Source organism: Pseudophryne corroboree, chromosome 2, assembly GCF_028390025.1.
Source record: "Pseudophryne corroboree isolate aPseCor3 chromosome 2, aPseCor3.hap2, whole genome shotgun sequence".
NCBI classification, from domain to species: domain Eukaryota; kingdom Metazoa; phylum Chordata; class Amphibia; order Anura; family Myobatrachidae; genus Pseudophryne; species Pseudophryne corroboree.
In genome coordinates, this window is record NC_086445.1 from 19685679 (window position 1) to 19700641 (window position 14963).

A 14963-nucleotide genomic window follows, 5' to 3' on the forward strand; every position below is an offset into this window, starting at 1 on the left:
AGACGGCTCTCCCCTGTAGTTTTCAGGCTCAAAGGGTTAAAAAGAGAGGGGGGGCACTAAATTTAGGCGGAATATGTGTATACAAGCAGCTATTGGGGGAAAAATCACTCAGTTATAGTGTTAATCCCTGCATTATATAGCGCTCTGGTGTGTGCTGGCATACTCTCTCTCTGTCTCCCCAAAGGACTTTGTGGGGTCCTGTCCTCAGTCAGAGCATTCCCTGTGTGTGTGCGGTGTGTCGGTACGGCTGTGTCGACATGTTGGATGAGGAAGGTTACGTGGAGGCGGAGCAGAGGCCGATAAATGGGATGTCGCCCCCTGTGGGGCCGACACCAGAGTGGATGGATAGGTGGAAGGTATTAACCGACAATGTCAACTCCTTACATAAAAGGCTGGATGACGTGACAGCTGTGGGACAGCCGGCTTCTCAGCCCGCGCCTGCCCAGGCGTCTCAAAGGCCATCAGGGGCTCAAAAAACGCCCGTTACCTCAGATGGCAGACACAGATGTCGGCACGGAGTCTGACTCCAGTGTCGACGAGGTTGAGACATATACACAATCCACTAGGAACATCCGTTGCATGATCTCGGCAATGAAAAATGTGTTACACATTTCTGACATGAACCCAAGTACCACATAAAAGGGGTTTTATGTTTGGGGAGAAAAAGCAGCCTGTGTTTTGTTCCCCCATCAGATGAGTGAATGAAATGTGTAAAGAGCGTGGGTTCCCCCGATAAGAAAATGGTAATTTCTAAAAAGTTACTGCTGGCGTACCCTTTCCCGCCAGAGGACAGGTCACGTTGGGAGATATCCCCTAGGGTGGATAAGGCGCTCACACGTTTGTCTAAAAAGGTGGCACTGCCGTCTGGGGATACGGCCACTTTGAAGGAGCCTGCTGATAAAAAGCAGGAGGCTATCCTGAAGTCTGTATACACACTCAGGTACTATACTGAGACCTGCATTTGCCTCAGCATAAATAGTGCTGCTGCAGCGTGGTCTGATACCCTGTCAGATAATATTAATACCCTCAGATAATATTAATACCCTAGACAGGGATAATATTTTGCTAACATAGAGCATATTAAAGACGTCGTCTTATATATGAAGGATGCACAGAGGGATATTTGCCGGCTGGCATCCAGAATTAATGCAATGTCCATTCTGCCAGGAGGGTATTAGAGACCCGGCAGTGGACAGGTGACGCTGCCTTTTAAAAGGCACATAGAGCCTTATAAGGGTGAGGAATTGTTTGGGGATGGTCTCTGGGACCTCGTATCCACAGCAACAGCTGCGAAGAAAATTTTTTACCTCAGGTTTCCTCACAGCCTAAGAAAGCACCGTATTTTCAGGTACAGTCCTTTCGGCTTCAGAAAAGCAAGCGGGTCAAAGGCGCTTCCTTTCTGCACAGAGACAAGGGAAGAAGGAAAAAGCTGCACCAGACAGCCAGTTCCCAGAATCAAAAATCTTGACGCTGGGGCTCCACAGGTGGAGACAGGTGCGGTGGGGGGCGCGTCTCGGGAACTTCAGGGACCAGTGGGCTTGCCCACAGGTGGATCCCTAGGTTCTGCAAGTAGTATCACAGGGATACAGGCTGGAGTTCGAGGCGACTCCCCCTCGCCGTTACCTCACATCAGCCTTGCCTGCTGCCCTCGGAGAAAGGGAGGTAGTACTGGCGGCAATTCACAAGCTGTACTTCCAGCAGGTGAAATCAAGGTACCCCTCCTTCAACAAGGCCGGGGTTACTATTCCAGAATGTTGTGGTACCGAAACCAGACGGCTCGGTGAGACCCATTCTAAAATTGAAATCCTTGAACACTTATATACGAAGGTTCAAGTTCAAAATGGAATCGCTCAGGGCGATTATTGCAAGCCTGGAGAATTTCATGGTATCACTGGACATCAAGGATACTTACCTGCATGTCCCTATTTACCCTCGTCACCAGGAGTACCTCAAAATTGTGGTACAGGATTGTCATTACCAATTCCAGACGTTGCTGTTGGTCTGTCCCCGACACCGAGGGTATTTACCAAGGTAATGGCCGAAATAATTATCCCGTACTTGGACGATCTCCTTATAAAGGCGAGGTCCAGGGAGCAGTTGTTCGTCAGAGTAGCACTATCTCGGGAAGTGCTACAACAGCACGGCTGGATTCTGAATATTCCAAAGTCGCAGCTGGTTCCTACGACGCGTCTACTGTTCCTGGGTATGGTTCTGGACACAGAACAGGATAAAAAGGGTTTCTCCCGGAGGAGAAGTCCAAGGAGTTGTCGTCTCTAGACAGAGACCTCCTAATACAAATACAGGTGTCGGTGCATCAATGCACGCGAGCCCTGGGAAAGATGGTAGCTTCTTACGAAGAAATTCCATTCGCCAGGTCCCATGCAAGGATCTTCCAGTGGGATCTGTTGGACAAGTGGTCCGGGTCGCATCTTCAGATGCATCGGAGGATAACCCTGTCTCCAAGGGCCAGGGTGTCGCTGTTGTGGTGGCTGCAGAGGGCTCATCTTCTAGGGGGCCGCAGATTCGGCATACAGGACTGGGTCCTGGTGACCACGGATGCCAGCCTTCGAGGCTGGGGGGCAGTCACACAGGGAAGAAACTTCCAAGGACTATGGAAAAGTCAGGAGACTTCCCTACACATAAATATTCTGGAACTAAGGGCCATTTACAATGCCCTAAGTCAGGCTAGACCCCTGCTTCAACACCGGCCGGTGCTGATCCAGTCAGACAACATCACGGCGGTCGCTCATGTAAACCGACAGGGCGGCACAAGAAGCAGGATGGCGATGGCAGAAGCCACAAGGATTCTCCGATGGGCGGAAAATCATGTGTTAGCACTGTCAGCAGTGTTCATTCCCGGAGTGGACAACTGGGAAGCAGACTATCTCAGCAGACACTGCCTTCACCCGGGAGAGTGGGGACTTCATCCAGAAGTCTTCCAAATGATTGTACACCGTTGGGAAAGGCCACAGGTGGACATGATGGCGTCCCGCCTCAACAAAAAGCTACAAAGATATTGCGCCAGGTCAAGGGACCCTCAGGCGATAGCTGTGGACGCTCTGGTAACACCGTGGGTGTACCAGTCGGTGTATGTGTTCCCTTCTCTGCCTCTCTTACCCAGGGTAATGAGAACAATAAGAAGGAGAGGAGTAAGAACTATACTCATTGTTCCGGATTGGCCAAGAAGAGCTTGGTACCCAGAACTCCAAGAATTGATCTCAGAGGACCCATGGCCTCTGCCGCTCAGACAGGACCTGCTGCAGCAGGGGGCCTGTCTGTTCCAAGATGTACCGCGGCTGCGTTTGACGGCATGGCGGTTGTACGCCGGGTCCTGAAGGAAAAGGGCATTCGGGAGGAAGTTATCCCTACGCTGATTAAAGCTAGGAAAGAAGTGAACGCAAACCATTATCACCGCATATGGCGGAAATATGTTGCGTGCTGTGAGGCCAGGAAGGCCCCAAAGGAGGAATTTCAGCTAGGTCGATTTCTGCACTTCCTACAGTCAGGGGTGACTATGGGCCTAAAATTGGGTTCCATTAAGGTCCAGATTTCGGCTCTGTCGATTTTCTTCCAAAATAGAACTGACTTCACTGCCTGAAGTTCAGACTTTTGTTAAGGGAGTGCTGCATAGTCAGCCCCCGTTTGTGCCTCCAGTGGCACCGTGGGATCTCAACGTGGTGTTGGATTTCCTGAAGTCGCATTGGGTTGAGCCACTTGAATCCGTGGAGCTACAATACCTCACGTGGAAAGTGGTCATGCTGTTGGCCTTGGCTTCGGCCAGGCGCGTGTCAGAATTGGCGGCTTTGTCATGCAAAAGCCCTTATCTGATTTTTTATATGGGTAAGGCGGAATTGAGACTCGTTCCCAATTCCTTCCTAAGGTGGTATCAGTGTTCATGTGAACCAAACTATTGTGGTGCCTGCGGCTACTTGGGACTTGGAGGATTCCAAGTTACTGGACGTAGTCAGGGCCCTGAAAAGTATATGTTTCCAGGACGGCTGGAGTCAGGAAAACTGACTCGCTATTTATCCTGTATGCACCCAACAAGCTGGGTGCTCCTGTTTCTAAGCAGACTATTGCTCGCTGGATCTGTAGCACATTCTGCGGCTGGACTGCCGCACCCTAAATCTGTAAAAGCCCATTCCATGAGGAAGGTGGGCTCTTCTTGGGCGGCTGCCCGAGGGGTCTCGGCTCTTCAACTTTGCCGAGCAGCTACTTGGTTGGGGTCAAACACGTTTGCTAAATTCTACAAGTTTGACACCCTGGCTGAGGAGGACCTAGAGTTTGCCCATTCGGTGCTGCAGAGTCATCCGCACTCTCCCGCCCGTTTGGGAGCTTTGGTATAATCCCCATAGGCCTTACGGAGTCCCAGCATCCACTTAGGACGTCAGAGAAAATAAGATTTTACTCACCGGTAAATCTATTTCTTGTAGTCCGTAGTGGATGCTGGGCGCCCATCCCAAGTGCGGATTGTCTGCAATACTTGTTTATAGTTATTGCCTAACTAAAGGGTTATTGTTGAGCCATCTGTTGAGAGGCTCAGTTATATTTCATACGGTTAACTGGGTATAGTATCACAAGTTATACGGTGTGATTGGTGTGGCTGGTATGAGTCTTACCCGGGATTCCAAATCCTTCCTTATTGTGTCAGCTCTTCCGGGCACAGTATCCTAACTGAGGTCTGGAGGAGGGTCATAGTGGGAGGAGCCAGTGCACACCAGGTAGTCCTAAAGCTTTCTTTAGTTGTGCCCAGTCTCCTGCGGAGCCGCTATTCCCCATGGTCCTTACGGAGTCCCAGCATCCACTACGGACTTCGAGAAATAGATTTACCGGTGAGTAAAATCTTATTTTTTTCTGGGTATGTGATAAATAATTTTTTTTTTAAATAAATCTGTTAAATCTACTTCCGCCCTCCTTTGCATACTGGAGCCACTGGCACTAGGATGAAGACATCGACAAAGACTGCTGTTTTATTAATGTCTTGTTACAAGAGCGTCCTGTAATTTATTTTTGCTATAGATGACGTTAGTCTGTGCTGGCCAATCACATTGCACAGCTGTGAAGATAAACGTTGTGACTGTATCGGACTGTGAATTCATTAAAATGTATAAGTGCATGTATATTATCATGTATAGCCGTATAAATCTTACACAATGTTCTGCCGCTTACAGGAGATCCTGAATTTTATCAGCCGCAAAGAATTTGAGCCATTGCTTAAAGTTGACCAGTTGAACCTGGAGAAAGAGAAGAACAAGATTTTCTTACGTTTTAGTAAGTCCTGTTCTCCACCAATACTCGCCAGTTTTCCTTGTAACATCATCATCATCACCCCCACCACCACCACCATCACCACCACCATCACCACCACCACATTCCCTTCATCTCTCCTGTAACATTATCACCACATTCCCCCTCATCTCTCCTGTAACATCGTCATCACATTCCCCTCATCTCTCCTGTAACATCATCATCACATTCCCCTCATCTCTCCTGTAACATCATCATCACATTCCCCCTCATCTCTCCTGTAACATCATCATCACATTCCCCTCATCTCTCCTGTAACATCATCATCACATTCCCCTCATCTCTCCTGTAACATCATCATCACATTCCCCCTCATCTCTCCTGTAACATCATCATCACATTCCCCTCATCTCTCCTGTAACATCATCATCATCACATTCCCCTCATCTCTCCTGTAACATCATCATCACATTCCCCCTCATCTCTCCTGTAACATCATCATCACATTCCCCTCATCTCTCCTGTAACATCATCATCACATTCCCCTCATCTCTCCTGTAACATCATCATCACATTCCCCTCATCTCTCCTGTAACATCATCACATTCCCCTCATCTCTCCTGTAACATCATCACATTCCCCTCATCTCTCCTGTAACATCATCATCACATTCCCCTCATCTCTCCTGTAACATCATCATCACATTCCCCTCATCTCTCCTGTAACATTATCATCACATTCCCCTCATCTCTCCTGTAACATCATCATCACATTCCCCTCATCTCTCCTGTAACATCATCATCACATTCCCCTCATCTCTCCTGTAACATTATCACCACATTCCTCTCATCTCTCCTGTAACATCATCATCACATTCCCCTCATCTCTCCTGTAACATCATCATCACATTCCCCTCATCTCTCCTGTAACATCATCATCACATTCCCCTCATCTCTCCTGTAACATTATCACCACATTCCCCTCATCTCTCCTGTAACATCATCATCACATTCCCCCTCATCTCTCCTGTAACATCATCATCACATTCCCCTCATCTCTCCTGTAACATCATCATCACATTCCCCTCATCTCTCCTGTAACATCATCATCACATTCCCCTCATCTCTCCTGTAACATCATCATCACATTCCCCTCATCTCTCCTGTAACATCATCATCACATTCCCCTCATCTCTCCTGTAACATCATCATCACATTCCCCTCATCTCTCCTGTAACATTATCACCACATTCCCCCTCATCTCTCCTGTAACATCATCATCACATTCCCCTCATCTCTCCTGTAACATCATCATCACATTCCCCTCATCTCTCCTGTAACATCATCATCACATTCCCCTCATCTCTCCTGTAACATCATCATCACATTCCCCTCATCTCTCCTGTACCATCATCATCACATTCCCCTCATCTCTCCTGTACCATCATCATCACATTCCCCTCATCTCTCCTGTAACATCATCATCACATTCCCCTCATCTCTCCTGTAACATCATCATCACATTCCCCTCATCTCTCCTGTAACATCATCATCACATTCCCCTCATCTCTCCTGTAACATCATCATCACATTCCCCTCATCTCTCCTGTAACATTATCACATTCCCCTCATCTCTCCTGTAACATCATCATCACATTCCCCTCATCTCTCCTGTAACATCATCATCACATTCCCCTCATCTCTCCTGTAACATCATCATCATCATCATCATCACATTCCCCTCATCTCTGCTGTAACATCGTCATCACATTCCCCTCATCTCTCCTGTAACATCATCACATTCCCCTCATCTCTCCTGTAACATTATCATCACATTCCCCTCATCTCTCCTGTAACATCATCATCACATTCCCCCTCATCTCTCCTGTAACATCATCATCACATTCCCCTCATCTCTCCTGTAACATCATCATCACATTCCCCTCATCTCTCCTGTAACATCATCATCATCATCATCATCACATTCCCCTCATCTCTGCTGTAACATCGTCATCACATTCCCCTCATCTCTCCTGTAACATCATCATCACATTCCCCTTATCTCTCCTGTAACATCATCATCACATTCCCCTTATCTCTCCTGTATCATCATCATCACATTCCCCTCATCTCTCCTGTTCCATCATCATCATCACATTCCCCTCATCTCTCCTGTTCCATCATCATCATCACATTCCCCTCATCTCTCCTGTTCCATCATCATCATCACATTCCCCTCATCTCTCCTGTTCCATCATCATCACATTCCCCTCATCTCTCCTGTAACATCATCATCACATTCCCCTCATCTCTCCTGTAACATCATCATCACATTCCCCTCATCTCTCCTGTAACATTATCATCACATTCCCCTCATCTCTCCTGTAACATCATCATCACATTCCCCTCATCACTCCTGTAACATCATCATCACATTCCCCTCATCTCTCCTGTAACATTATCATCACATTCCCCTCATCTCTCCTGTAACATTATCATCACATTCCCCTCATCTCTCCTGTAATATCATCATCACATTCCCCTCATCACTCCTGTAACATCATCATCACATTCCCCTCATCTCTCCTGTAACATTATCATCACATTCCCCTCATCTCTCCTGTAATATCATCATCACATTCCCCTCATCACTCCTGTAACATCATCATCACATTCCCCTCATCTCTCCTGTAACATTATCATCACATTCCCCTCATCTCTCCTGTAACATCATCATCACATTCCCCTCATCTCTCCTGTAACATCATCATCACATTCCCCTCATCTCTCCTGTAACATCATCATCACATTCCCCTCATCACTCCTGTAACATCATCATCACATTCCCCTCATCTCTCCTGTAACATCATCATCACATTCCCCTCATCTCTCCTGTAACATCATCATCACATTCCCCTCATCTCTCCTGTAACATCATCATCACATTCCCCTCATCTCTCCTGTAACAACATCATCACATTCCCCTCATCTCTCCTGTAACATCATCATCACATTCCCCTCATCTCTCCTGTAACATTATCACCACATTCCTCTCATCTCTCCTGTAACATCATCATCACATTCCCCTCATCTCTCCTGTAACATCATCATCACATTCCCCTCATCACTCCTGTAACATCATCATCACATTCCCCTCATCTCTCCTGTAACATCATCATCACATTCCCCTCATCTCTCCTGTAACATCATCATCACATTCCCCTCATCTCTCCTGTAACATTATCATCACATTCCCCTCATCTCTCCTGTAACATCATCATCACATTCCCCTCTCTCCTGTAACATCATCATCATCACATTCCCCTCATCACTCCTGTAACATCATCATCACATTCCCCTCATCTCTCCTGTAACATCATCACCACATTCCCCTCATCTCTCCTGTAACATCATCATCACATTCCCCTCATCTCTCCTGTAACATTATCACCACATTCCCCTCATCTCTCCTGTAACATCATCATCACATTCCCCTCATCTCTCCTGTAACATCATCACCACATTCCCCTCATCTCTCCTGTAACATCGTCATCACATTCCCCTCATCTCTCCTGTAACATTATCATCACATTCCCCTCATCTCTCCTGTAACATCATCATCACATTCCCCTCATCTCTCCTGTAACATCATCATCACATTCCCCTCATCTCTCCTGTAACATCATCATCACATTCCCCTCATCTCTCCTGTAACATCATCATCATCACATTCCCCCTCATCTCTCCTGTAACATCATCATCACATTCCCCTCATCTCTCCTGTGTCATCATCATCACATTCCCCTCATCTCTCCTGTGTCATCATCATCACATTCCCCTCATCTCTCCTGTAACATCATCATCATCACATTCCCCTCATCTCTCCTGTAACATCATCATCATCACATTCCCCTCATCTCTCCTGTGTCATCATCATCACATTCCCCTCATCTCTCCTGTGTCATCATCATCACATTCCCCTCATCTCTCCTGTGTCATCATCATCACATTCCCCTCATCTCTCCTGTGTCATCATCATCACATTCCCCTCATCTCTCCTGTGTCATCATCATCACATTCCCCTCATCTCTCCTGTAACATCATCATCACATTCCCCTCATCTCTCCTGTGTCATCATCATCACATTCCCCTCATCTCTCCTGTGTCATCATCATCACATTCCCCTCATCTCTCCTGTGTCATCATCATCACATTCCCCTCATCTCTCCTGTAACATTATCATCATCATTACGTTCTCCTCATCTCTCCTCTACCGTCATCACATTCCCCTCATCTCTCCTGTAACATTATCATCATCATTACGTTCTCCTCATCTCTCCTCTATCGTCATCACATTCCCCTCATCTCTCCTGTAACATTATCACCACGTGTCTCTCTTGGCCTTTTGAATCGCTTGCGGGTCTCATCCCAATATCTACTGATCACCCTATGCTATTGTCGCTGTTTTTCAGGTGAGGAAGAGATCACCTATCCCCCCACATATCGCTATGAGAGAGGATCCAGAGACACATACGTGTATCACAAACACAAGCCTACTGGGGTAAGGGATTACACGTTACTGTGGCTCTTCTTTTTATTAAAGAACTACAAGTTCCAGCACACCTTGTCTGTCACACATTTCTCGCTTCTGGCTTTCCATGTGCCACATCTCCTGCCTCTTCCTGTCACCTGACGATTGCTCATCTCTGCCCTCCAAAGTGTCTATTCCCTGTGTTTTCTCAGTCCTCCCCCCTGTCCGCTTCCCCTTGGTCTGCTCCTGTTTGCTCGGCCTGTGGATGAAGGCATCCTGTACACACAGTTTCTTCTTCTTGGCTCTATTCCAGGTCCGTACAAATGTCCCTTCCTGGTGTGACCGTATCCTGTGGAAATCTTACCCGGAAACCCACATCATTTGTAACTCTTACGGTGAGCTGACTCTTTGATGTGTTTTGTATGGAGATTGGTGACAGGCACAAGAGGGGCCGTGACCTCTCTGGCCTGTTCTACAGAGATTTCTTTCTATACCTAGACCCCACTAATAGGGAGGACATAAAATGAATGTCGGGAACAAGTTTATGTAACGCACTACAATAACCAGTCCAGTATGGTCCCATCTGGTGCTGATCCTGACAATGATGTCTGCAGAATTTTTTTCACGATTATACTGCCACCATGAAAGATCTTAAGGGAGTCTTTACGTTCTCCACCCAAATATTAATAGTTCACACTTAATGACATATAGGTATGTATCACTGGGCCCCACAGGCTCTCAAGTTCAACAAGAAACACTGACAATACGCTAGATTAAGATGTTTTTAATCCGAAAAAATTTCCAAGGTTTGGTTACAGAATTTTTTTTTTACGAACATGGATAAACAGATTAAATTACATTAGTGTCAAGGAAATAATAAGAAAAGGGAAATTAAAAAAAAACAGAGTTCTGTAACTTAGATGATGTTAGTACTCTTCCGTGAAAGGAGTCATGTAAGAAAAGTTTGATACATCACCAGTCTGAAGACCTTCCTTAAGGTAATGGACAGTTATGCTTTACGTTATTTTATTATCTGTTCTAGTCAGAAAACCGCCTTCAGCCCCCAGTAACATGTACTGTGCAGAGATAGCGTGTTTGTTGCTGCTGGTGCTTTATTATGTTTTACATATAACACACAAGAGGAATTAATACACCTGCAAAATGTTACATATAGGATTAGCTTCCTTCATGTAACTGACAGAGATATTACATTACAAAGTTGCAGGAGGAAGCTCCGATGATACTTGTAATAGCCCTACAATCTAGAATAGGTGTTTATATGCTGTGTTTCCGCACATGCAGGGGATAACGGCAGAATTTATAGAGTATATTCTGTATTAGGGGGATGGGGTGGGGGGTGACTATGATATGTAGATTCCTCGGTAGATTATAAGGCACTCAGATGTGCAGCTCTTCAGTGACTTTTAATCTCATTATAGTTCACCGCTTTATTGACCAGTTGAGTGAATTATCTGTTCTGATGTCTTATTGCAGCTTTGCTCTTGGTGTGATGATTGTACTTTATGCATTTATTATGTTTGCCTGGTCAGCATCTGCTCTGTAGCGTAATATGGGGGCTCCCCGTCTGTTTTCAGGGTGCACTGATGACATCATGACAAGCGATCATTCTCCCGTGTTTGCATCGTTTGAGGTCGGTGTGACATCACAGTTCGTCTCTAAGAAAGGTAAGTAGTTTAGAATTACCCGCTCCCTAAGTAGGAGGACTGATGATGCCGGGTCTCTCCAGGGTTGGTATCAGGGCAGTGTCCTTGTCCTGTGAGCTCACAGTCTTCGTCGTACTTACAGGTCTCCTGAAATCATCGGACCAGGCCTGCATTGAGTTTGAGAACATTGAAGCCATTGTGAAGACTGCGAGCAGAACAAAGTTCTTTATTGAGTTCTATTCTTGTTGCCTGGAAGGTGAGCGTCGCCGGATGGTCTTCATAAATACTATACTCTGAGGCTGAGGGGGTCTGTGGACTGGGGTAATGAGATTTGCCGTCTTCCTTTCGCAGAGTATAAGAAGAGCAGCGAGAACGACAGTCAGAGCATTGATAATGTCAACTTTCTGAAGGTCCAATGGTCTTCCAGACAGCTCCCGACAGTAAGTGACCAGGCGGCCTGCATCTCACTCGCCGGAGGCACTGCTAGGATACAGCCATAGCCTTTGTCACATAATACATATTCCTGGTGTTATCATTCTGCAGATTATTACATCCCTGACGTTGCTAGTGATCTGCAGACTATTGCTCTGTGCTATCTACTCCCTGACAGATGCATAGATATATATTCTGCAGATTATTACATTACTGACCTCTCTAAAGATCTTCAGACCATTGCTCTGTCCCATCTACTCTGCAGAGTATCTGAGACTTTGACACCAGGAAAACACCATGGGAGTCATTCAGGCCCGATTGCACGCTAGTATTTTTTTTCAGCGGTGCGATTGGGTCTGAACTGCGCATGCGTATGCTCTGCAATGCGCAGGCACGTCGGCCGGCGGTGACTGGGATCCCCAGACAGCGATGGATCTAACAAAGCGATCGCACCGGCGATCGCAAGAAGATTGACAGGAAGGGGCCGTTTGTGGGTGTCAACTGACCGTTTTTAAGGAGTGTCCGGGAGAACGCAGGCGTGCCCAACCGTTTCGAGGGCTCCAGGCCGGATCGTCGCAGCGGCTGAGTGAGTCCTGAGCTGTGCAGAGACGTTTGTGCAGCTCTCTGCACAGGCGATCGCACACCTGCACAGCGATTACCCCCTCCCCTGTAGGCGGAAACGACCTGATTGCAGCACTGCAAAAAAACGCCTGCGTGCGATCAGGTCTGAATCACCCCCCCCCCCCCCCCATATGTCTGTATTTTAATTCCTGCAATTAGTTTCTTACTGTGGTCCTTTCCCAGCAAATTCACCTGAAGCCTCCTGGAATTGGGTGGCGCTGCCCTACCAGGATGAGACAAGACTGTACATTGGCTGGTCATACAGAGCATCTGACTGGAGCTAGACTGTAATTCCTTCTCTCCCGCTAACCACGTCTTGCTCTTCCTGCAGCTGAAGCCGATTCTGTCAGAGATCGAGTACCTGCAGGATCAGCACTTGCTGCTAACAGTGAAGTCTATGGACGGATACGAGTCTTACGGTGAGGATCACAGGGTGTATGTATTAGGTTATGTTACACATTATTGTGAAGACCACTGCGGCTGTTATCGTGTCTGAAAGCTGAGCGGGATGGCGAGTGGGTAATAAAGTTTTGGTAAAGTGTCGCTGCACATTGTGTCACCAATTTGTGGCGTCACAGAGTGTCCGGCTTAACCACACTGTCCCCACAAGAATGGTAATACGGTCAGAAGCGGGAGAGAGGCCATGTTACACCACTATGTACCTGGATGTAAAGGAGTCGTACTGTATTTAGCTACGTGTATGGCGGGATGGGGCACGGACCCTATAAACGTGGCTATTGACATGTGTCCCCTGAAACTCTCTGCAGGGGAATGTGTGATTGCGCTGAAGTCTATGATCGGGAGTACGTCCCAGCAGTTCCTGACCTATCTGTCACATCGCGGGGAGGAGACTGGCAACATCCGCGGCTCTATGAAAGTGCGAGTGCCCGCAGAGCGAATGGGCACCAGGGAGCGTCTGTACGGTAAGAGACAGAAACATTACATGCCTCCTTTTATCGCTGGGAATGTGTTCTGCAAAGTGTGTACTGTATGGAGGTGTAGATCGGGTTGCTCTCTACATGCTGCCACATCTCCAGCGATCAACAGCTTTGTTCAATTCCTCCTGCAGAATGGATCAGCATTGACAAGGACGAGACGGGAGCAGTAAAAGGGAAGCCGCCATCAGTGTCGCGACCCAACCACGACTACGCCAAGTAATGAATAGTGCAATGCGTTTTCAGAGTCATGGTGATCTTCCCTTCCCCCTCTTATCTACCTGTCTCCCCTCCCTATCTCCCCTCCCTTCCTTTCTACCTGGCTCCCTCTGCCCCTCCTCTCTACCTATCTCCCCCTCTCCACCTCTCTACCTGTCTCCCCCTCCCCACCTGTCTACCTCTGCCTCTCTCCCTGTCTCCACCTCTCTACCTGACTCCTCTGCCCCTCCTCTCTACCGGTCTCCCCCTCTCACACTTCTCTAGCTGTCGCCCCTCCCTATTTCCCCCTCCCCTCCTCTCTACCTGACTGCCTCTCCTCTCTACCTCTCTTTCTGTCTCCACCTCTCTACCTGACTCCCCCTGCCCCTCCTCTCTACTTGTCTCCCACTGCCCCTCCTCTCTACCTGTCTCCCACTGCCCCTCCTCTCTACCTGTCTCCCCCTGCCCCTCCTCTCTTCCTGTCACCCCCTGCCCCTCCTCTCTTCCTGTCACCCCCTGCCCCTCCTCTCTTCCTGTCACCCCCTGCCCCTCCTCTCTTCCTGTCACCCCCTGCCCCTCCTCTCTACCTGTCTCCCCCTGCCCCTCCTCTCTACCAGTCTCCCCCTGCCCCTCCTCTCTCTACCTGTCTCCCCCTGCCCCTCCTCTCTCTACTTGTCTCCCCCTGCCCCTCCTCTCTCTACCTGTCTCCCCCTGCCCCTCCTCTCTACCTGTCTCCCCCTGCCCCTCCTCTCTCTACTTGTCTCCCCCTGCCCCTCCTCTCTCTACCTGGCTCCCTCTGCCCCTCCTCTCTACCTGTCTCCCCCTGCCCCTCCTCTCTACTTGTCTCCCCCTGCCCCTCCTCTCTCTACTTGTCTCCCCCTGCCCCTCCTCTCTCTACCTGGCTCCCTCTGCCCCTCCTCTCTCTACCTGGCTCCCTCTGCCCCTCCTCTCTCTACCTGGCTCCCTCTGCCCCTCCTCTCTACCTGTCTCCCTCTGCCTCTTCTCTCTACCCCTCTCCCCTACCTGTCTCCCTGTCTCCACCTCTCTACCTGTCTCCCTGTCTCCACCTCTCTACCTGACTCCTCTGCCCCTCCTCTCTACCGGTCTCCCTCTCTCACACTTCTCTACCTGTCGCCCCTCCCTATTTCCCCCTCCCCTCCTCTCTACCTGACTGCCTCTCCTGATCTCCCCCTCCCCTCCTCTCCTCTCCTCTCTACCTGACTGCCTCTCCTCTCTACCTCTCTTTCTGTCTCCACCTCTCTACCTGACTCCCCCTGCCCCTCCTCTCTACTTGTCTCCCCCTGCCCCTCCTCTCTACTTGTCTCCCCCTGCCCCT

At 48.4% G+C, this 14963-nt stretch overlaps 1 protein-coding gene across 2 annotated transcripts in view; it reads left to right on the forward strand.

Annotated features, from left to right (window-relative positions):
- INPPL1 (inositol polyphosphate phosphatase like 1) overlaps positions 1-14963 on the forward strand; it is a 112423-nt gene that overhangs the window by 77895 nt on the left and 19565 nt on the right. For both annotated transcript variants that reach the window (XM_063950899.1, XM_063950900.1), the window contains exons 16-24: positions 5172-5271; positions 9719-9807; positions 10091-10172; positions 11373-11462; positions 11584-11697; positions 11793-11881; positions 12826-12913; positions 13262-13417; positions 13564-13648. In XM_063950899.1, coding sequence (XP_063806969.1) covers positions 5172-5271; positions 9719-9807; positions 10091-10172; positions 11373-11462; positions 11584-11697; positions 11793-11881; positions 12826-12913; positions 13262-13417; positions 13564-13648 — 893 coding nt within the window. The remainder of the gene's footprint in view (positions 1-5171; positions 5272-9718; positions 9808-10090; positions 10173-11372; positions 11463-11583; positions 11698-11792; positions 11882-12825; positions 12914-13261; positions 13418-13563; positions 13649-14963) is intronic.